This window comes from Peromyscus leucopus, chromosome 6 (genome assembly GCF_004664715.2).
Source record: "Peromyscus leucopus breed LL Stock chromosome 6, UCI_PerLeu_2.1, whole genome shotgun sequence".
NCBI lineage: Eukaryota > Metazoa > Chordata > Mammalia > Rodentia > Cricetidae > Peromyscus > Peromyscus leucopus.
The window spans coordinates 66,977,933-66,998,589 of record NC_051068.1 but is presented as its reverse complement, the minus strand read 5'-3'; the positions used below and the strand labels follow the sequence as shown (position 1 = coordinate 66,998,589).

The 20,657-nt window shown below is 54.8% G+C and overlaps 2 protein-coding genes and 1 non-coding gene across 4 annotated transcripts; all 3 read left to right on the top strand.

The window, feature by feature from the left end:
• Positions 1 to 674: 674 nt before the first annotated feature.
• On the top strand, positions 675 to 10,126 carry Fdps (farnesyl diphosphate synthase). Of its 2 annotated transcripts, none has more exons than XM_028890781.2 (9): positions 675 to 825; positions 1,826 to 1,988; positions 3,122 to 3,262; positions 7,918 to 7,998; positions 8,089 to 8,211; positions 8,448 to 8,536; positions 8,622 to 8,694; positions 9,204 to 9,416; positions 9,872 to 10,126. In XM_028890781.2, the coding sequence occupies exons 2-9, from the start codon at positions 1,848 to 1,850 to the stop codon at positions 10,070 to 10,072; spliced, it is 1,062 nt and encodes a 353-aa protein (XP_028746614.1). In that variant the 5' UTR covers positions 675 to 825; positions 1,826 to 1,847; the 3' UTR covers positions 10,073 to 10,126. The 2 variants fall into 2 exon arrangements, with proteins under 2 accessions (XP_028746614.1, XP_028746613.1); XM_028890780.2 differs by lacking the exon at positions 675 to 825 and adding an exon at positions 904 to 1,725.
• On the top strand, positions 4,519 to 4,621 carry LOC114707969. Its single transcript, XR_003736734.1, has one exon. It is a non-coding gene; the product is annotated as a U6 spliceosomal RNA (small nuclear RNA).
• A 213-nt stretch (positions 10,127 to 10,339) lies between the features above and the next one.
• On the top strand, positions 10,340 to 19,723 carry Rusc1 (RUN and SH3 domain containing 1). The gene is given in 12 exon segments (XM_028890779.2): positions 10,340 to 10,456; positions 11,083 to 12,511; positions 12,742 to 12,873; positions 12,876 to 13,151; positions 13,940 to 14,038; positions 14,153 to 14,229; positions 14,328 to 14,502; positions 14,574 to 14,679; positions 14,843 to 14,889; positions 15,396 to 15,942; positions 16,347 to 16,469; positions 18,492 to 19,723. Coding segments are annotated over 11 exon segments (3,096 nt in total). The 5' UTR covers positions 10,340 to 10,456; positions 11,083 to 11,166; the 3' UTR covers positions 18,661 to 19,723.
• The last annotated feature ends 934 nt before the right edge of the window (positions 19,724 to 20,657 follow it).

Sequence of the window (20,657 nt, the reverse complement as noted above, 5' to 3'; positions counted from 1 at the left end):
AATCCTGTTCATCGAGGTGTGGTTCCCTGCCAAACGTCTAACCCAATGGTTTCAAATGTGGTTTCGAGCCGCCTTGCCCCGTATCCCTTCTACCCAATCCCAAACTGCCAATTCCCGGCTTGTGGTTTTTTCCCTATAAAAACTCTCTACACCTGGGCTCGTGGCCGCTGCCACATTTCCTTCCATCTGCCATGCGGGGGCCCAGGTTGAACCTGAATAAAAGGACCCATCAGAAACCGGCTCCCTGGTGGTCTCCGGGGTTCTGAGAAACGGGTACAACCATAGTCTTCGAGTAGCCCTAACTGGCTTCATCTTGTTGCCTGTCTTCTGAGAGCTGGAAAATGCGCCGACACACCCGGCTGGCACCGGAGGCGTCGGAAACAGGAAGCTGCAAGGCTGGTTATTCCGGGGTCTTACTAAGAACGTCCACCAGACACACTGGAAGAGCGGCCCGGCCGGGAACCACGTGGAAGGATTCCCACACTATCGGTCCCGCCCTATTGTCGTCTAACACCACCCACCTCCTGGTGGGCTGATAGCCCGTGCGCCGCACTTTCATTGGTCAGCCGTCACAAGGCCTATGCTCACGCGAGGTCACTCAGCCAATCAGCGGGCTCGGCTGTGGCCACCCGGCCGCACACGCCCGCGTCTTCCGCGGTCTGCTTCGCGGCATGCCGGGAGTTGTAGTCTTGCATTTCGGCTCTCCCTACTGAGCCGAGGGGACTGGGAACTACAAGCCCCAGAGTGCTGAACGCGCAGCGCTCTCGCTTTTAGGTGTTCGCCGCAAACATCTTGGACCCCGGGAGAACTCGCGTTACGGAACAGGTGAGAGCTATTGTCGGGGCAGGAGCGCGGCTTGCTCGGAGGCGCCGCAGGGCCAGCCCGTGTAGGAGTTAGCGGGGTGGAGGTCGGTGGGCCGGGCCGAGCGGCTCTCTTGTGCGCTGGGGTGCTCTAGTCCCCCGCCAGCGCGGCCGCGGCTTACGCCTGCCGAGCCCTCCCACGCCCACCTGTTGCCGGGAGACCCGCAGCGGTTAGGACCAGGGCCTGTGGGAGGCTCGCACAGCCAGCCCCTGTACTCCCGATCACAAGCCAGCACCACACTTCGCCTCCTTCCCCTCCACACGGACCCCGCGGTTCGAGTTGTGGCTCTGCGTCGTCTCAGCTGTCTACCCCTAGAACTTTAGTTTGGCTTCTCCATGGATAGTGCGACTCATGGACCTTCCATCCCCTAATTCTCTGTACCGCCTCCCCGACCTTGTGAATGCATGCAGCCCTGGAAGTAGAAATCGTTCAGTTTTAGCCATTTCGGTTTAAGAGACGATCTGTTGGCTCTTAGACACCCCGACATACATATATTTTTACTACTTGTGTGCTCTTGCGGTAATTCTGAATTCAAGCTGGAACAGGGTGGGGCATTCTGATGCAGGAGGTACAGAGCTTGGTTTGAGGGAGGTACCAGAGAGTTAACTGCTACCAAGCATCTGCCTTCGGTGCTTGCTCCTGCAGGGAGTGGTTGGTGTCCCCCACACCCCCATGCACACCCACGATGCCCCTGTCCCGCTGGCTGAGATCTGCAGGGGTCTTCCTGCTGCCGGCCCCCTGCTGGGCACCCCGGGAGAGGTGGTTTGGTTCCCTACAACGACCCTCCCTGGCATACGGGTGTCCAGTCCTGGGGGCCTGGCTCAGTGCCCGCTGGTGGTGCCAAGTGTGGACAGAGGAGCGTCGGTGAGTGTGGCCATGGGGTGTGGGGCCTCGGGGAGGGAAACGCCGGAGAAGACCTCTCATTTGTGTGTGTGTGTGTGTGTGTGTTTTTTTTTTTTCTCAGAGCATTTTGCTCGTCTCTCACAATGAATGGGAACCAGAAATTGGATGCTCGTAACCAAGAAAGGCAGGATTTCATCCAGCACTTCTCCCAAATCGTCAAGGTGCTGACTGAGGATGAACTAGGCCACCCAGAGACAGACGATGCCATTACCCGGCTCAAGGAGGTGAGGGATTCAGGATTGAAGAAGCCAGTGGAGGTGTGGATTTTGCATGGCTTTTGGTCAGAGTGGAGGTAACAGCTCTTACCCGAGTCTCTTCTGGAGTAGGTAGGTCCCTGGTGTAGCTCAGCCCACCTCCCTGACTTTTGGCTCTGCAGGTGTACCATCCAAATAGCTTTGCATGGGAGTAGAGCCTGGGACCTGGTGGAGTTTTGATTTTGGGCACTTAGTTTTATAAGATACTTAAGAAGCTGTTGCCCTGAGGCCTGAGGGAAATTATTGTATCATCACAAAGCCCTATTTTTAGGAAAGGAACTATTGCTGCCATCCTTGAGTTGCCTGTTTGCCTCTCTTCTCAATTATTTATTTATTTATTTATTTATTTATTTATTTATTTATTTATTTATTTATTTATTTATTTATTTATTTATTTATTTATTTATTGGCAGTTTCATTAGCCTACATGGCCTCAAACTCACATCCCCCTGCCTGTGTGTGTGTGCTGTATCAATTACAGTGCCGCCATGCCTAGAACTGGAATTCTTTTTATAAATGTTGTTTCTGACCCATCTCTGAGGAAAAAACCAAGGAGGGGATTTTCTTTGTTTCTACTGTGGGTGTTAAAGAGATGTCTCTTTAGTTAGTTACTTCTGCACAGTGGAAGGCACAGTAGGACACCCCAATGGGAGGACATGCCATTGGAGGGTTAGAAATCACTTTGAATCTTGCTATCCCTTCATGCCCTCTTTTGGCCAAATTTGGTCAAATAGAGAGGTCGTTTTGTTTGTTTGTTTTTCTGTAGCCAAGGCTGGCTAGAGCTCAAACTCATAAGCCTGCCTGCATCCGCCTCCTGAGTATCGAGAGTATAGGAGTTAGCCGTCCCTCCCTACTAGGGGCCGTGTCTTCAATGCAGGCTGGGGAGGTACTCCTGGCTCCTGGGCTTACGGGAAGACTTGAGTATGCGTTATGGAGCAGGTCCCTGGGTCCTGGAAATGGTGCCATATGCCATAGGACTTTGAGAAGAATGAAGAGAGGAGGAATTCAGGGTCTCTCCAAGGGGAGCTGGGAAGAAGAGAGGGAGAAGGAAAGGAACATTCTCTCCTGTGTGGCCCACGATGGCTCTCACCTGCCTGCCTCAGGTCCTGGAGTACAATGCTGTGGGAGGCAAGTACAACCGGGGGCTGACTGTGCTCCAAGCATTCCGGGAGCTGGTGGAGCCGAGGAAGCAGGACGCCGAGAGTCTTCAGCGGGCCCTGACGGTGGGCTGGTGTGTAGAACTGGTAAGAAGGGTGGCGGGAGGCAGAGGGCTCCCGGAGTTTGGGTTTCCTGAAAATGATCCTAAGCCTGTTTCTTGCTTGTGTTTATGTCTCTGTGTCTCTTATATGCTACAGTCACATTTAGACAATGTGAATCACTTCAGGCACAGAGAACTGGCAGAAAATTTTCACTTAAATCTTGCTAGTGTGCTGGTGTACACCTTTCTTTAATCCCAGCAGAGGCAGGCAGATCTGAGTTCAAGGCCAGCCGGATCTACACAGTGAGTCCTGGGACAGCCAGGGCTTCAGAGAGAAACCCTGTGTTCGAGTGGGAGGGGGCATTTAAGGCTGGTGCGGTGGCTCAGCTGGTAAGTGTGTGTCTGCTGTACAAGCAGACCACTTGGTTGGATCCCAGCACCCCCACGAAAAGCCAGCTGTGGCTGTGAACACATAATCCCAGCGCCATGGCAGGCGGAGTCAGGAAGCTGGCTGGGGCTGCCAGGCTGAGTGAGAGAAATCTTGCTTCAAAGAAAAAGGGTGAAGTGACAGACAGAACACCTGACATCTTCCTCCGGCTTCCACTCCTCCCATATGCTGAGGCACACATGCCCACACTAAATGCACACACAAGTCAGGTATGATGGCACACACCTGTAATGCTAGTGCTGGGTGCAGAGACAGGCAGATCCCTAGAACTTACTGGCAGCCTAGCCGATCAGTGAGGTCTGAGCTCACTGAAGGAGGGTTCATCTCAAAAAAATAAATAAATAAAAAAATAAGGTGGAGAATGTGGGAGGCACCTGGTTGTCTCCATGTATGTGCATAGTACAAGCATCCACATAAACACATGCAACACAGTTACACAAACCGGATTTCCAGGGCATCGAACAGTGGCTCAGTCAGCTAAGTGCTTGCTGGGCAAGCCTGAACAGTTCTTCACTGTCCACACACAGCATGCACATCTGTAGTACTCTGCTGGGGTATAGAGACACACAAGTCCCTGGAGGTTGTTGGCTGGCTAGTCTGGCACAGTTTCAGTGATAGACCCTGTCTCAAAGAATAAGGTGGAGGGGCTGGAGTGATGGGTTAGTGGTTAAGAGCACTGGCTGCTCTTACAGAGGACCTGGGTTCAATTTTAGTACCTACATGGTGCCTTCCAACTATCTAGAACTCCAGACCTGGGGGATCTGACTTCCTCTGGTGGCTTTCTTAGGCCCCAGACATGCATGTGATACACAGACAGACATGCAGACAGAACACCAGTATGAATAAAATAGCAATTGCTTCACGAGCACATAGACTAAAACTGGAACGATACCGAGAAGATTAGCACGGCCCCTGTGCAAGGACGATACGCAAATTCATGAAGCATTCCCTACTTTTTCCTAACTTTGACATTTTATCAATATATATGAAAAAATACATAAAGATTGTTATAGAAACAAAGCTATATATATATTTAAAAATGAGGAAGCCGGGCGGTGGTGGCGCACGCCTTTAATCCCAGCACTCGGGAGGCAGAGCCAGGCGGATCTCTGTGAGTTCGAGGCCAGCCTGGGCTACCAAGTGAGGTCCAGGAAAGGTGCAAAGCTACACAGAGAAACCCTGTCTCGAAAAACCAAAAAAAAAAAGATGTACAATGTTAACCTCTGACCTCCACATGAATGCACATATGTGTATTTATTTGAACAAACATATATACCATACACACACATACACAAACTTACACAAATACACTTATACTGTATTCACACAACCCAGAGTTTTGACATGTTCACTTATCGGAACGATTGGCTGGAGCCAAGTGAAGGCTGCTTCCTTGAGGTAGGATACCTACTCCCATGGATGGTTAGCTCTGATGGGCTTCAGTTCCATTTTGTCTTATGTCTGTGGCTTGTTTTTGTTTTCTTTTCTCCAGGTGGGTAGGGATTCAAAGTTGAATGAAGCCCAGGGCCTTGTCTGTGCTGACCACACTCATCCCTGAACTGCATCCCCAACCCTTTGTTTTTGTTTTTTTTGAGACAGGGTCTCACTGTGTAGCTCATACTAGCCTCATACTCAAGATCCTCTGCTTTAGCCTTCCACGTTGGGATTACAGGTGTGTGCTGTCACGCCTGGCTCACACTCTTATTGAATTGGTCAGTTAAATAGACCAGTTTGTGGAGTTTGAATGATGTATTGATAGACTTCTGGGTTTTTGTTTGGTTGGTTTTTTGAGACAAGATTTGTAACTCACTCTGTAGACCAGGCTGGCCTCAAATTCAGAGATCCTCCTGCCTTTGCCTCCCAAGTGCTGGGACTAAAGGTGTGCGCCACCACCATCTCCCAGCCACCACCACTCCGGGCATAGTGATAAACTTCTTCTGAAAATAACAGGAATGGCAGGGTGGCTGAAGACCTGAGTTTGATCCCTGGAAGCCATGAAGAAGAAAGTCAGCGACTTCCAAGTGTCCTCTGACCCCACTGCATGCTGTACAGTGTGCATCTAACTTAGACACGTCCCCTGCCCCTCAGTGAACAAGGGTTGATGAGATGATTCGGTGTGTAAATCACTTACTGAATAAGCCAGTCTAGTGAACGCCATCCCTGGAACCTCTGTATGGATGGAAAGAGAAAACCAACCCTTGACATTCTCTTCTGACATCTGCATGTGTGTTGTGGGGTACACATGCCCTCACACACAATAATAATAGAAAAAAGTTTGTAAAAAAAGCAAGCAAGGAAAAAATATATATATTATTTTGGGGTGGGGAGGGCAGGTTAAAAAAGTAGTAAGACCCTTTCCTGCCATGTGTTCCATCCTCAGCATATTTAACACAACACAGTACAACCAAATAATCCAATAACAAAAATTTGCTATGTTTTGAAAAGATGCTTAACAAGTACATATTCTGACAGTAAGAAGTTGCTGTTATTGCACACTCGTGTGAGTTCAGTATTGAGGAGGTTAGTTGAGATCTTGAGAAAGTCCATCTTGGCCAGCATAATGAGGCGCTGTCTCAAGAAAACAAAACCAAAAGCTCATGCGTGTTGAGTGTTCTACTCTTGCATATCTTTAACAGAGAGCTCTGTGGAAGCCCCACTCTGAGGCCAGTGCTTGGCTCTGGGGACATCTAGAGGGACCGCCCGCTCATCCTGTACTTGAAATGAGCCCTTGGCAGACACTGAGGAGTGTCTAAAGGCCGGGGAAGCAGCTGCCTTGGTGGAATGCTGCTGCATATGCATGAAGTGCTGGGTTCAGTCCCCAGCAGAGCAGACACAAGTGATCTTAGCACCTGGGAAGTGGAGGTAAAGGCAGAAGGTCAAGGTCTTTCTTGGCCATGTGAGGGGTGTGACTCTGTCTAAAGAAGAGTCATTGTTTATCCCATAGTCCACCGCCAAGGTGGTGCTGTTGGGATGGATGTTCCTAGAAGTGTGACTCTTGGGTCTTAGGAGGGACCCTTCGGACCCTGCCTGACACTCCATCCCTAGCTCTCCTCTCAGAAGAGGGTGGAAGTGAAAACATGGGGCTGTTGGAGGATGCCCTGCCCGGGCTCAGAGAGCTGCTTCCCAGTAGATTTTCTAAAATCTTTATTACAGGTTTATTTTGTATGATTTGATATGTGTGAGTGTTTTGCCTGTGTATGTGTACCAGGTGTGTGCAGTGCCCACAGAGGCCAGGAGAGGGCGTTGGATCTCTGGGAACTAGAGTTACAGGTGGTTGTGAGCTGTCGTATGGGTGCTGGGAATCAAAACTGCAAGAGCAACCACTGAGCCGCAACCACTGAGCCATCTCTCGAGCCAGTTTTGTTTTTTGAAATAAAAATCACTGTCTTAGATTTCTGTTGAAGTGATAAACACCATGATCAAAAGCAGCTTAGGGAGGAAAGATGTAATTTCATTGTGCACTTGAGAGAAGGCAGGACTCCAGTGATGCCATGAAGGATACCGCTGCTTGTTCTCCATGGCCTGCTTAGCCTGCTCTCGCTCTCCCCCTTCCTTCCTTCCTTCCTTCCTTCCTTCCTTCCTTCCTCCTCCCTCCCTCCCTCCCTCCCTCCCTCCCTCCCTCCCTCCCTCCTTTCCTTCCTCCCTCCCTTCCTTCCTTTTTTCTTTTTCTCTTTTCCCCCTGAGATAGGCTTTCTCTGTGTGGCCATACCTGTCCTGGATCTCGCTCTGTAGACCAGGCTGGCCTCGAACTCACAGAGATCTGCCTGCCTCTATGTCCTGAGTGCTGGGATTAAAGGCGTGGGCCACCATGCCTGCTCTCTTGTGCACCCAGGACCACCTTGCCCAGGGGTGGCACCACCCACAGTGAATTTGCCCCAGTCTTCCCCACGGGGCTATCTGAGGACAGTTTTCAGTGGAGGTTCCCTCCTCCCAAATGACGGTAGCTTTGTCAAGTTGGCCTAAGACTAGCCAACACAGCCACTCACTGGAACAAAAATTCATTGATGTTTTGCACTGCATGAAGGTGTTTCATATTCTTCCTGCTACCAGGGGTGTCCTAGAGCTGATTAGACATGGCAGAGTTCTGTCGTAGTCCATTAGCATGTGACTCTGAGAGGAGGTCCGGAGGTCCGGAACCCCTCAGGTCCCTGCCCCAGCCTTCCCACCCAGTGCACAGCGGTGGCCGGAGCAGCAGCTGTGCTTGGAGAAGGCTCCCGAGGGAGCCGGGAGCCTCACTGCACTCTCCCTCCCAGCTCCAGGCCTTTTTCCTTGTGTCAGATGACATCATGGATTCTTCCCTCACTCGCCGGGGACAGATCTGCTGGTATCAGAAGGTAACATGGTGGGAGGCCCAGGGAGGTGGGCGGGGGTCTGCTGTGATGGCCGAACCTGGCTAGAGGAACTTGTCACTCTGTTCCTCACAGCCAGGCATCGGCTTGGATGCCATCAACGATGCTCTGCTTCTGGAAGCCTGCATCTACCGCCTGCTGAAGTCCTACTGCAGGGAGCAGCCCTACTACCTCAACCTGCTGGAGCTCTTTCTGCAGGTGCGCTGCTGCTGTGGCAGCGGGAGCAGGGTCCACAGGCCCTCCCTCAGCCCCGCCTCTGGGCACGTGCTCAGCTGCTCCCCTGGGGCTGCTGGGAAGGGGGTGATGTGGCCTGGAGGTTTCCGCTGCTGACTGCTTAGTTGTCAGCTGCTTGGGATGTGAGGCCCGGGATGCCAGCGTTGCCCATTTCTGGAGGAAGCCTGCCTTAGAGACCGTCTGTTACGCTCCCTTTATAGAGTTCCTATCAGACGGAGATTGGGCAGACCCTCGACCTCATCACAGCCCCCCAGGGCCAGGTGGATCTTGGTAGATACACTGAAAAGAGGTGAGGGCCAGGGGCAGCCATGTGTGCGTGGTGAGGGACTCAGGATGGGCCTTGCCCTTATGAATGCATCTTCTCCCCGACTCAGGTACAAATCTATTGTCAAGTACAAGACAGCGTTCTATTCTTTCTACCTGCCTATCGCGGCTGCCATGTACATGGTGAGTCAGTGTCGCCCTCACTGTTGTCCCGTGGGCTTTGGGACAGGAAGGCACAGAGTGGATGACTGGGACAGTCCATACATTCATTTATGACTGTTTGGCCTCAAGCAAGCCACTCAGCCCTGTGATGGGGGCTGAGATAGGACCGGAGCATGAGCAGGGGTGAGGCCTGCAGATGCTGCAGCTCATGGAGGAGAAAAGGAAAACGAGCAGGAGACTAGGCTGGGGTAGTTGGGTTCGCGGTCCATCCTGAGCTTGCTCTTAAGTTTTCTTTTCATCTTGGAAGGAGTTGGAGGTGGCCAAACAATTTGAAAGTGGACCTGTAATGGCTGTAACTCTGAGGGTGGATGGTGTGAGGGCCCTCAGTGGGTTCATTTGTTAGGAGTCCTGGAGGTCCTCACTGATGGGAAGGACTAGAGGTTCGACTGTAGGAAGCGAAGCCCGGGGCAAGCGTGGGCAGGACAGGGTGCCCGTATGTAGCTCCTGCCGCCTCACCCGTTCCCCCGCAGGCAGGCATCGATGGGGAGAAGGAGCATGCCAATGCCCTGAAGATCCTGTTGGAGATGGGCGAGTTCTTTCAGGTCCAGGATGACTACCTTGACCTCTATGGTGACCCCAACGTGACTGGAAAGATCGGCACCGACATCCAGGACAACAAATGCAGCTGGCTGGTGGTTCAGTGTCTGCAGCGGGCCACTCCGGAACAGCGTCAGATCTTAGAGGTGCCCGCCAGGGGCTGCAGGGGTCGGGCCCTTGGCTGAGGGACCATAGAACAGGGTATAATCCTGAGCCAATACCTCAGCGCTGGGGTGCTTGGGTCCCCAGAGAAAGGTTTGAGGCCAGAGAGCTACAAGTGGCAGTCAAATAAGGCAGAGCTGAGTGGTGGCGATGGCGCACACCTTTAATCCCAGCACTGAGTTCGAGGCCAGCCTGGGCTACAGAGTGAGTTCTAGGGTAGGCTCCAAAAGCTACACAGAGAAACCCTGTCTCGAAACCCACACCACCACCACCACCACCACCCCGCCCAAAAAAAAAGTCTGAGGCAGGCGGTCCTACATAATGAGGTCCTGTCTAAAACAACAAAATGGAGTGGATGGCTTTCCAATGTTCTGGAATGTATGAATGGATTGTGAGTTCCTTTGAACTTAGCCGAGTAAAGCCATTTTCCTGCTTCCAGGAGAATTATGGGCAGAAGGACCCAGAGAAGGTGGCGCGGGTGAAAGCACTGTATGAAGCGCTGGATCTGCCAGCTGTGTTCTTCAAGTATGAGGAAGACAGTTACAGCCGCCTCAAGAGCCTTATAGAACAGTACTCTGCGCCCCTGCCCCCATCCATCTTCTTGGAACTAGCAGGAAAGATCTACAAGCGGAGAAAGTGACCTCGAGATTGCAGAGGCTTGAAGGGAGGGATCTTAATAAATTATTGTACAGCATCCTGTGGTTTTATGCTTGTGTCAATCGGGAGTCCGGCTTTGTTGTCTAGAATGGAGGGGTGGGCGGTGGCAGCTTGGAAGCCAGGTTGGCATCAGCGTTCACTGATCCCAAGGCTGCAGCATTCTAGATGGGTGATGCAGGCATCGCGTCAAGCTGTGGCGTGGGGATTGGGGGTGGGCCTGAGCTAGGCCACGCCCATGCGCGAAGGGGTGCGGCTGCGCAGCGCAGCCCAAGTGGGCTTTGCCGGCGCCCCTCCCCTCTGCTCTGTTCCTCGCTGGGCGGGGATGCAGAAGAACCCAAGGCCGGGTCTATTGCAGGAGGAACCTCGGGTGAGGAGGGCTCGGTCTATGGGTGTGGATGGATGGACAAAAGCATGGATGGGGACATGGGAGGGGAAGGGTGGTGGCTGGAAGATGGAGACGAACACAAGCGAATGGACAAACCTTGTCGCGAGCTGGTGAGGGCACACAGGCTGCAGGCTTGAGCTGGACCAGGGCAGATGCAGACTGATAAGCTGAATGCTTTCTCCTCCCCAGCCCAGAACCCTCTCCTGTGTTAACCAAATCCTTCGCCTTGTTCCCCACCATTCACCTGACAAGAGCATCCGGGCGGGGTCTCCTTCCTGCGGGGGAGGGGGTACACTGAAGGGCAGAGCTTGATTCGAAAGGATTGGGGTCTATTCCGGGCCCTAGTCTTTTTCAAGCTCCGCACCCCCACGAAGATCAGCGCAACCGCATTCTCTGACCCTCCTTTCTCAGTTCCCTGGAGGTTAAGTTCGACTCCACCGGCAAATACTGCAGTGGAAACTAATGGCCTGTTCCTGGTGATTTGAATCTCATTTAAATATCTCCCAAGGCAGCTAGATTCTTCCCAGGTCTGCTCTAGTCCTCAGTGACCTCCGGTGCCCTTACCCGCAACCTCAGTATCTGGGTTTTCAACCACCCTTGTCTTCTAGGTCTGCATCTGAATTGCCAGGTAGGTGAGTGTGAGAGGCTGGATCCTCTTGGTTCTCTGGAAGCCATCCTTCGTCCTCAGCACCATGCTGTCCCCTCAGCGGGCTCTACTCTGCAACCTCAATCACATCCACCTCCAGCATGTCTCCCTGGGCCTGCACTTGTCCCGCCGTCCTGAACTACGGGAGGGGCCTCTGAGCACACCCCCGCCCCCAGGAGACACGGGGGGCAAAGAGAGCAGGGGGCCCTGCAGCGGCACTCTGGTGGACGCCAACTCCAACAGTCCAGCTGTGCCCTGCCGCTGCTGCCAGGAGCACGGGCCCAGCATAGAAAACCAGCAGGACCCTTCCCAGGAGGAGGAAGAGGCCGCCTCGCCTTCAGATCCGGGATGCTCCTCCTCTCTCAGCTCCTGCTCAGATCTTAGCCCTGATGAGTCCCCGGTGTCAGTCTACTCTCGCGACCTGCCTGGCAATGAGGATGCCCACCCTCAGTCCAGCATCTTCCCTGTGGAGCCGGGCTCTCCTCTGGCGTCCGCGGGCCCTGGCACCTGCTCTCCGGACAGCTTCTGCTGCTCTCCGGATTCTTGCTCCGGAGTATCTTCCCCACCTGGACCTGGACTGGACTCCAACTGCAACGCCCTGACCACCTGCCAGGACCTACCTTCCCCAGGCTTGGAGGAAGAGGAAGACAGCGGGGAACAGGATCTCGCTACCTCTGAGCTTTCAGAGACCGAAGATGGGAGAATCGACTCAGGGAAAGCAGAGCCCAGTTGGAAAATTAACCCCATTTGGAAAATTGACACAGAAAAAACTGAAGCTGGATGGAAAACCATCGAGAACAGTGACTCTGGTTGGAAAATCGATGAAAATACAAACTCGAGCTTGAAAACAGAATCTGGGAAATTGGCTTCTTGTTTGAACACCAATTCTGGTTCGAAAATAGATGCAGGGAAAACTGATGGGGGATGGAGAGGTGACGTCAGCCAGGAGCCGGTGCCCCATCGGACAATCACGTCCTTCCATGAGCTGGCCCAGAAGCGAAAGCGGGGTCCGGGGCTGCCCCCCGTGCCGCAGGCCAAGAAAGATCGCAGCGACTGGCTCATAGTCTTCTCCCCTGACACCGAGCTCCCGCCGACTGGGTCCCTGGGAGGTTCTTTGGCACCTCCCCGAGAAGTCACCACCTTCAAGGAACTCCGGTCGCGAAGCCGAGCCCAGCCGCCGCCAGTCCCGCCCAGGGACCCTCCGGCTGGGTGGGCTTTGGTCCCGCCTCGACCGCCTCCCCCTCCTGTCCCTCCGCGGAGGAAGAAGAATCGACTTGGGCTGCAGCCCATCGCCGAGGGGCTGCCGGAGGAGGGCAGGGCTGGCAGCCCCGCGGTGGGTGAGGAGGCCCCCGCAGCCCCGGAGCCCGAGGAGCCGCGCGCGCACGCCGTGGGTAAGAAGCGCAGACCCGTAGGAGGGCGGGTCCTGAGCCCGCCCCTCCTCCCCTCCTTCTGCGGTGTCCTCCCTGCCCCAAGGCCAGGGCGCGCTGGGGAAAGGGAAACCGGGTGGGTCTTGGAGTGAAGGGACTAACTCTTTGCTCCTCTTTCTCCCGCCCCTCCTTGCCTGGCTGTCGGCCCCGCTACCCTCCCCCTCTGCACCTGGCCTCGCCAATCCCGCCTGCAGCCGGTCCCCCGCTAGTCCCTCGGCCCCCGGTTTTCCGGTTCTCGGCCGACGGGCGCCCCCTGTTGGAGGGTGGGGGCGCGGGCGCACCGGGGTCCCTGCTCTTGACGCCTTTAACCGGGTGGTCCAATTCCCGGTGCAGCTGCCGGGGGCGGCGAGTCCCCCGGAGGAGCATCTGCTGCCTGTGCGCCTATCCCCAGTGGGAGCCTATTCTCCTCCCACGCGGGGGGCCTTGCCTTGCCTGGCCAGCCCCGAGCTGGCCCTGCTGCTCTCCCCGCTCTTCCCCAGAAGTAGCACCTTCCCTGCCGCGGCGCCCCCACCCCGCCAGGTTCCCGCCCCCCCGCTGCCAACACCACCGCGTCCTCCGACCGCCCCTCGCTGGACCAGAAGGCCACCGCCTCCGCCCAGGCAACGTAAGACGGACCTGGGCCAGCGCCGCGGGCCGCGCCTCGGCCCGCCGCCCCTCCTGCCCTGGGCCAGCCTGCGTTTCAGCCTTTTCCTAGGGTGCCTGGCTAGATCTCGCCCTTGGAGTGGGGCCGATTCCTAGCGGGTTCACTAGTTCCGGGGAGGCTGGCCTTGCTCCACGTTCTGGGGGTGAGGAGCGTGACTGCTCTCCTCGCTGAACGCCGGCTCCACCCGGTCTCCAGCCCAGCTTGAGGGGTCCATTGTTAGGGACCTGGGGTCACACCCTTTGTGGAATTCCTCCGCTAGGGGAAGTTCTCGGAGGCGGTGGTTCTGACCCACTGTCCCCTCCCAGGAGGCTCTAGCCACACCTCCTCCATGAATCCCGCCCCCAAGTAGGGTGAAGCTGGAGCTTTGCACTAACGAGGTGCAAGGTGACTACGTGGGTTCCCCAAGACTCTCCACCCTTTCCCGTCTGTCTTTCCATTGGTCGAGGCTCCCACGTGCTCAGTGGGTGCAGCCCTCAAGTTCCTCACCCAGTCATCTCCCTACTTAAAGGCCCAGCTGGTCGGTGTGGCTCCCCGACTTTCCGGAGAGGAAGGGCAATGGGAACCGAGGTGGGGGTGGCGAGGGCTGGGCTTTGCTTAAGACTACACACTCCTCTCTCCGCCTCAAGTGGCTGCGTTCTTTCTCCCACGACTCCCAAACCACGTCCTCCTTGTGACCCTTGGGAGTCGGCGGCGCCCTCCTCGTAACCCTTGGTAAGAAAGCGTCATCGCGTTCTTCTTCCCTTACATAGTGCGTAGTTCCTGGTCGTTTGCCGGTGTTCCCGGGGCCCAGCGGCTGTGGATGGCAGAAGCCCAGAGTGGGACTGGCCAGCTGCAGGAGCAAAAGAAAGGTAGTTCGCCCTTCCTGCCTTCTGTCTGAATCGTCAGCCTTGGTCTTCAGCTATCCGCCCTGTTCCCCCGCTCCCCAGACCGGGGGCTTTGATGTGTCTTCCATCTCCACCCAGGTCTCCTGATAGCTGTTAGTGCTTCAGTGGACAAAATCATCTCGCATTTTGGGGCTGCTCGGAACTTGGTTCAGAAGGTGAGTTTATTTGGAGAGAGAGGTGTAAGGGCGCCCGAACACTTGGCCGGCGGTGGCTAGCCATGCTTCTGGACCCGCTCGCTTTGCGCTGTCCCCAGGCCCAATTGGGGGATAGCCGGCTGAGCCCGGATGTGGGGCATCTGGTGCTGACCACCCTCTGCCCGGCCCTCCATGCTCTGGTGGCCGATGGACTGAAGCCATTCCGGAAGGACCTCATCACGGGGCAGCGCAGGAGCAGCCCTTGGAGCGTGGTGGAGGCATCGGTGAAGCCAGGTGAGCTGTGAGGCAGTGGGATCCGATGGGGACGGGGCCCGGACCTGGCTGACGCCGGCCCCTGTCCTCAGGTTCCTGCACGCATTCGATGGGATCCCTGTACAGCCAGGTCAGCCGCCTGGCCCCGCTGAGCAGCAGCCGCAGCCGCTTCCACGCTTTCATCTTGGGCCTCCTCAAGTGAGTGGCCTTTCCCCCGCTGCTCACTGGCCTTGGAACCAGCAGCACATCATGGCTAGGACCCGGTAGTGGGTGCCCCATGTTTTCAGAGGCCTCCCCTCTCCGGAGTCATCCCTCACTCCCCACGTCTTCCCTAAATTTACCCCCTCTCCTTTTCCCCCAGCACCAAACAGTTGGAACTGTGGTTTTCCAGCCTCCAGGAGGATGCAGGTCAGCAGCCCAGATGGGAGGGCGTGGTGGTGGTGGTGGTGGTGGTGATGGCGGCGGCGGCGGCTTAGGAGAGGACAGGCTCCTGCCTGCTGGTTCCCAGGCTTGATTCAAGCTCTGGGAAGAGCACGGGTGGAGGAGAGCCCAGGCGACCTGGCCCTTCGTTGTTCCCACTCGAGGACATCGTGGCTTCCTTGCCCTTCTTGCTCCCTCCGATAGCTTTCATTTCTTCTGTGGGTCCCTTCCTCTGTGAGGCTCCATCCCCACCCTGAAAGGGAGGTCCTCACCTCTGCGTGTGTTCCCAGGCCCTTGGCCTCTTCCCGTTCTAACCTATAATGTTTCTCCGTTGGCAACACTAACTGGGCCTATCTCCCGGTGGAGGCAATGGTTCCACCTGGGCAGAGGGCGGGGCCCCTGGGCCCCACCCAGAGTGGGGTCTGGGAGGTACTGGCTCCTCTGGGATCGGTGCAGGATGCCCTCTGGGGCTGACGCGGGCGGCTCTTTCCCAGGTCTTCTGTCCCTCTACCTGCCCACCGGATTCTTCTCCCTGGCGTGCGGCAGCTGCCCATCGCTGTCCACAGAGCTGCTGCTGCTGCTGCAGCCGCTGTCCGTGCTCACCTTCCACCTGGACTTGCTTTTCGAGCACCACCACCACGTGCCCGTGGGCCTGCAGCAGGCTCCTGCCCCCGCGGGCCCCCCTCCTGCCCTCCAGCAGACTGTGCAGGCCGTACTGCAGTGGGGGGGCCGCTTGGCTCAGAGTCTCCGAGGGACCTCAGCAGAGGCCACTACAGACCCTTCAGCGCCCCCAACCCGCCCTCCAGCAGGCAGCTGGTGGGATCAGCTGACCCAGGCTTCTCGGGTCTACGCCTCCGGCGGCACTGAGGGCTTCCCTCTTCTCCGGTGGGGACCCAGGCGTCCCGGGACTGCGGCTGAGGGCACCCAGGAGGCACCCCCACCCACAGAACAAACCACACCTGGCAGAAGCGTGTGGTTGGGGCGGCTGTTTGGTGTGCCCGGGGGCCTCTCAGAAACTGAGAATGGCGCCTTCAAGTCCAGGTATGGATGCATGCGTATGCACACGGTCCCTTCTCTGAGCTTCTGCTTCCTTCCGAGTTCACCGTGGCTAGTCGTTTATGACTCTTTAGGTAATAGGTTTTTATAGCTATGGGCTCTACTGCGTAAATGGTTACATTGTAGCAGCTACATAAAGTTCCTCATTTCACTTCCTCATCCTTAGAGCTGAAAATGTTTATCTGGCCCCTGAGAAAAGAAAAATCCCTGACCCCGCTTCTAGCGCCTGACCCAGCAGGTGGCTCTCAGTGATGTCTAGTGACTTTAGCTGGTTCCGTGGGTCTTACATCCGCCCTCTCTGCCCTCGGACCAGTTCCAAACTGCCGTTGGGGGGATTCTTGGATTCTTTTCCTGGGGTACGGCTTCAGTGACCAAATCCTCTCCTCTAGGAGGCCATCCAGCTGGCTGCCCCCAACAGTGAGTGTGTTGGCTCTGGTGAAGCGGGGGCCATCTCCTGAGACCCCTCCCGAGGAGCTTGTGGACTCGCCAGCCGGCAGGGTGCAGGCTGACAGGTAAGGGCTGCACCCGTGTGTGGTGGCCACAGAGTGGGCAGGGGGTAGTGTGGAGGTCAGTTTGCAGGGTTTCTTCCCTTCTCTTCACTCCTGGGGCACTGATTCCTTTAGCTTCGTCGTCTGGGAAAAGATGCTGGGCGGGCGATGGTGGCTGACAGCAGAATCCCGAGTTCCAGGCCGGTAGCGGATGCTGCACACACGAATGTGGGAATGTGGCACACAGAACATGTGCGCAGACAGAAGACCCACACACATAAAAAGAACCAAATGGAAAAGGAAGTTTGTTTGAGACAGGGTCTCGTTGTGTAGACCAGGCTGGCCTTGGACTCCTAGAGATCCACCTGCATGATTAAAGAAGGGTATGCACAGTCAATACTCCCCCCCCCCCCACACACACACGGTTTCTCTGTATAACAGCCTTGGCTGTCCTGGAACTCACTCTGTCGACCAGGCTGGCTAGGACTCACAGATCCCCCTGCCTCTGCCTCCATGCTGGGATTAAAGGTTAAAGGTGTGTGCCACCACACCTGGCAGCTATTTGTTTTTTTGTTTTTTTTTTTTTTTTTTTAAACAAGGTGTGTTTATGTAGCCCAAACTGACCTTGAACTCAGCCTCTCAAGTGCTGGGATTAATAGTGTGTACCACCATGTTCTGAACTCAGCGCCTGGCTCAGACTTCTACTTTGAGGCCATTTCTCTGGGTATTTTCAGTTCACTGAACTAAGCTTTTTAAATTTAATTATTAATTTACTCCTTTTGGAGACAGGGTCTTACTGTGGAGCTTTGGTTGCTGGAATGCAGGGAGACCCAAATGCTGGCATTAGTGGCATGTGCTACCCACCATGTCTGGCCTAAATTAAGCTTTTTGATTTTTCATCTATTCAGTGTATTCTAGGTGCTTCTCTGGGCCAGGCATTATGCCAAGGAGAGAACAAAACTGACCCCATTTTGTTGGTATCTGATAGTCAAATGGAGGCATGTGTGGCTAGGAGATTTGACGAGCTGAGGCACGTTTGGGCCGGCAGGGCTGTAGATGTGACTAGGGGCAGAAAGGGAGATAGAACCCTCTGGGACACTGTCCCCAGGCTTGGGGCTTAAAGGGGTCTCAGTAATAGTTCTGGCATGTGTCAGGTAGGAGAAATGGGGGACAAAGGTAAGGAGCTCAAGTGTGGTAAATGAAGAACTGTGGGACATGATGCTGGGTCAGTAGGCCAGCCACAGAACCAGGATGTCATTCTGAAGCAGTGGGGAGCCTCAGAGGGGCTGGAGCCTGGCAACGGTAGACTGCCGTGTGGAGAGGGTAGACCCGGAGAAGCTCTTGGGATAAATGATTCCATGGCGCACCCCAAAGAGGTCCAAATCAGGGAGATGACTGTGCAGCTGAAGGGGAAGTGCATGGAGATGAGCCAGAAGTGAACTTTGGTAGTGGATTGACTGAGAGGAGATGCCGGATTGCCAAGAACAGCCGAGGGGAGTCATGCTCCCCACCCCCCACCCCTGCACCTGCACGCACCATCAGGAGGGCCTGGAGTGTTAGGCGGGCCATATTATTTGCTTACTCATGTATTTTTATGTAAGTTGCATGTGTGCCTGCATGGCAGAAGAGGGCATCAGATCCCATTTCAGATGGGTGTGAGCCATGTGGTTGCTGGGAATTGAACTCAGAACCTCTGGAAGAGCAGCCAGTGCTCTTAACTAGTAAGCCATCTCTCCAGCCCCCTAAAATGTGTAGCCCAGGCTGGCCTCAAACTCGTGATCCTCCTGCCTCCGCCTCCTTCAGCAAACCCTACCGGCGTGCACCACCACGACCGGCGGGCTATGTTATTTGCATACGTGTAATTGCAAACACCAGAGGGAAGTGTTGGGGTTCAGGGAGGCCACGGCCCCAGAGAGACATGTCAGTGAGTGACCCCAAGTCTCTTCTGAAGTCAGTGAGTGTTGACTGACCCAACAGAGGCAATCTGCCATGGCCTGGGAAGAGCTGAGCACCTTGTCCCTCACCCTTCTCTGTGACTTCCCCCAGGGCAGTCCGGGCCCTCTGTGACCACACGGCTGCGGGACCTGACCAGTTGAGCTTCCGGCGTGGGGAAGTGCTGCGCGTCATTGCCACCGTGGGTGAAGACTGGCTGCGCTGCGGGCGTGATGGTGCCGAGGGGCTGGTGCCCGTGGGCTATACCTCCCTCATTCTCTAGCTCCGGGCCTCTCTCCTCCTAGGAATGGAATAGCTCATACGTGCTGTTCACGTGAACTCAAGCGTTTTTCCTTCTGCCAACACACCTTTCTTCCCAAATCCATTTCTGTGGACAGCTAAAATAAACTTCCCTCCTCCCTCAACACCCACCTGTAAGGTGAAATCTGCTCTTGCAAACACGTAGACTTCTGTCTACAGGACTCCTTCCTCCATCTGCACAAGAGAACATCACCCTTCCTATCTGCAAATTCCCATCGATTCCTCCTCAGCCTTCACAGTGGACTGTGCCAGTAGAGAACACGCCTCTGCCCCCAAGCCCACAGGACTGTGGTCTCCGTCTGTCCTTAGCCCTCATTGCCTGCGTTTAAGATGTGCTCCTGCTGTGCGAAGTGTTGGATGGAAGCCGGACACCCCTGGTGGGTGGGCCTCTGGCCTTCATCTGCCTCTTTCCTTCCTTATTCCAATAAAATGTGGGAGCTGAACCGATACATGTTCCTGTGGGTGTCAGGGTATAGATACAGCTGTCGGGGAGGGAAGTCCTTTTACTGGAGCCCAAGGCGGGTAGATACTTCTTCTTTAGCATAGGTAGTTTTTTTTTTTTTTTTTTTGGTGGGGGTGGGGAGGCAGGATCTTACCAGGTAGCCCTGGGTGGCCTCGGACTCAGAAAGATCCGTCTGTCTTTGCCTTCCGAGTGCTGGGATTAAAGGCGTGCGCCTGGCTCGGACGCCAGGCGTTGTCCTGTAGAATACATTGGACTTGTGTGCTGGAGGGACGGACACTCATGCCATGGCTCACGTGGAGGTCAGAGGACCACTTGTGGGAGGGCTTTATTTTCACTATGACAGCGGTTCTCAGCCTTCCTAATGCTGTGACCTTTAGGGCAGTTCCTCATGTTGTGGTGACCCTTAACCATATAATTTTCTTGGCTACTTAACTATGATTTTGCTACTGTTATGAATCGTCATGTAAATATCCGATATTTAACCTGTGAAAGGGTCATTCTGCCCTCCAAAGGAGTGAAGACCACAGTTGAGAACACTGTTCTATTAAATCTGATGGAGTTACAGGCAGCTGTGAGCTTCTGTTCTGTGAGCTGTGGGTTCTGGGTACCACACATGGGTCTCCTCTGCAGAAGCAGGCAAGGCAAGCCCTCCCGCACCTTGGATTTTTCCTTTTTCCAGGTGTGTGTGTGTGTGTGTGTGTGTGTGTGTGTGTGTGTGTGTGTGTGAAGGGACATGTGCACCATGGCACACGTGTGTGGGTCAGACAGTAACTTCCGGGGGTCAGTTCTTGCCTACTATTGGGGGTGCTTGGATGAGACTCATCTGTCTCGACGGGAAGAGCCTTTCCACTGAGCCTGCCCGACAGCCCCACATGCTCGGGTTTCACACTGCTCTTTCACTGGATGAGGGAGCCTGAAGAAAGATGAGGAAAGATGGACGCACAGCCTTGGAAACCGTCCTTTAGATTCTGAGGTAAAGGGCAGGTCTGATTCGGGAAGCAGTGGCACTTTCTGTGAAATGCCGCCGTCTGCAGTGGTGCAGTTTTAAGTGAAAGCCAAATATCTTGCCACCCGTGAGCTGTTTAGGCTGGTTGAGTTTCCTGTCAATCTTTTGAAATAAAGCTTCCATCAGTTACAGAGAGGAGGGAGGGGAAACTGGCTGGTATGTAAAGTAAATGAAAAAAAAAAGTTATTTAAGTAAAAAGAAAGAAAAGCTAAGATGTCCTAGGATTCACTACAAAGGTGGTCTCGATAGAAGAGACATTGAAGAAAAGAGGCAAAGCAACCAGGAAGCTATGACCGCAACTATGAATGGGCAAGTGCCAAGGAGAAACATCCATTCAGGAAAGGTGCAATAGGGCATGTAAGTCTGGGGGAGTTGATCTTTGGGAATTGTGGGTTAGTGCTAAGAGATATGCCTTGAGGGGATTAAAAACCTTGGCCTGCTGCCCTAAGCTGTTGAGAAACTCCTGGGGTGAGAAACTCAAGATGCAACC

Coding starts and splice junctions, on each gene's coding strand:
- Fdps (XM_028890780.2), top strand. CDS start 1,547: ATGCCCCTGTCCCGCTGGCTGAGATCTGCAGGGGTCTTCCTGCTGCCG. Junction 1,989..3,121: donor CCATTACCCGGCTCAAGGAG/GTGAGGGATTCA, acceptor TGCCTGCCTCAG/GTCCTGGAGTACAATGCTGT. Junction 3,263..7,917: donor TGGGCTGGTGTGTAGAACTG/GTAAGAAGGGTG, acceptor TCTCCCTCCCAG/CTCCAGGCCTTTTTCCTTGT.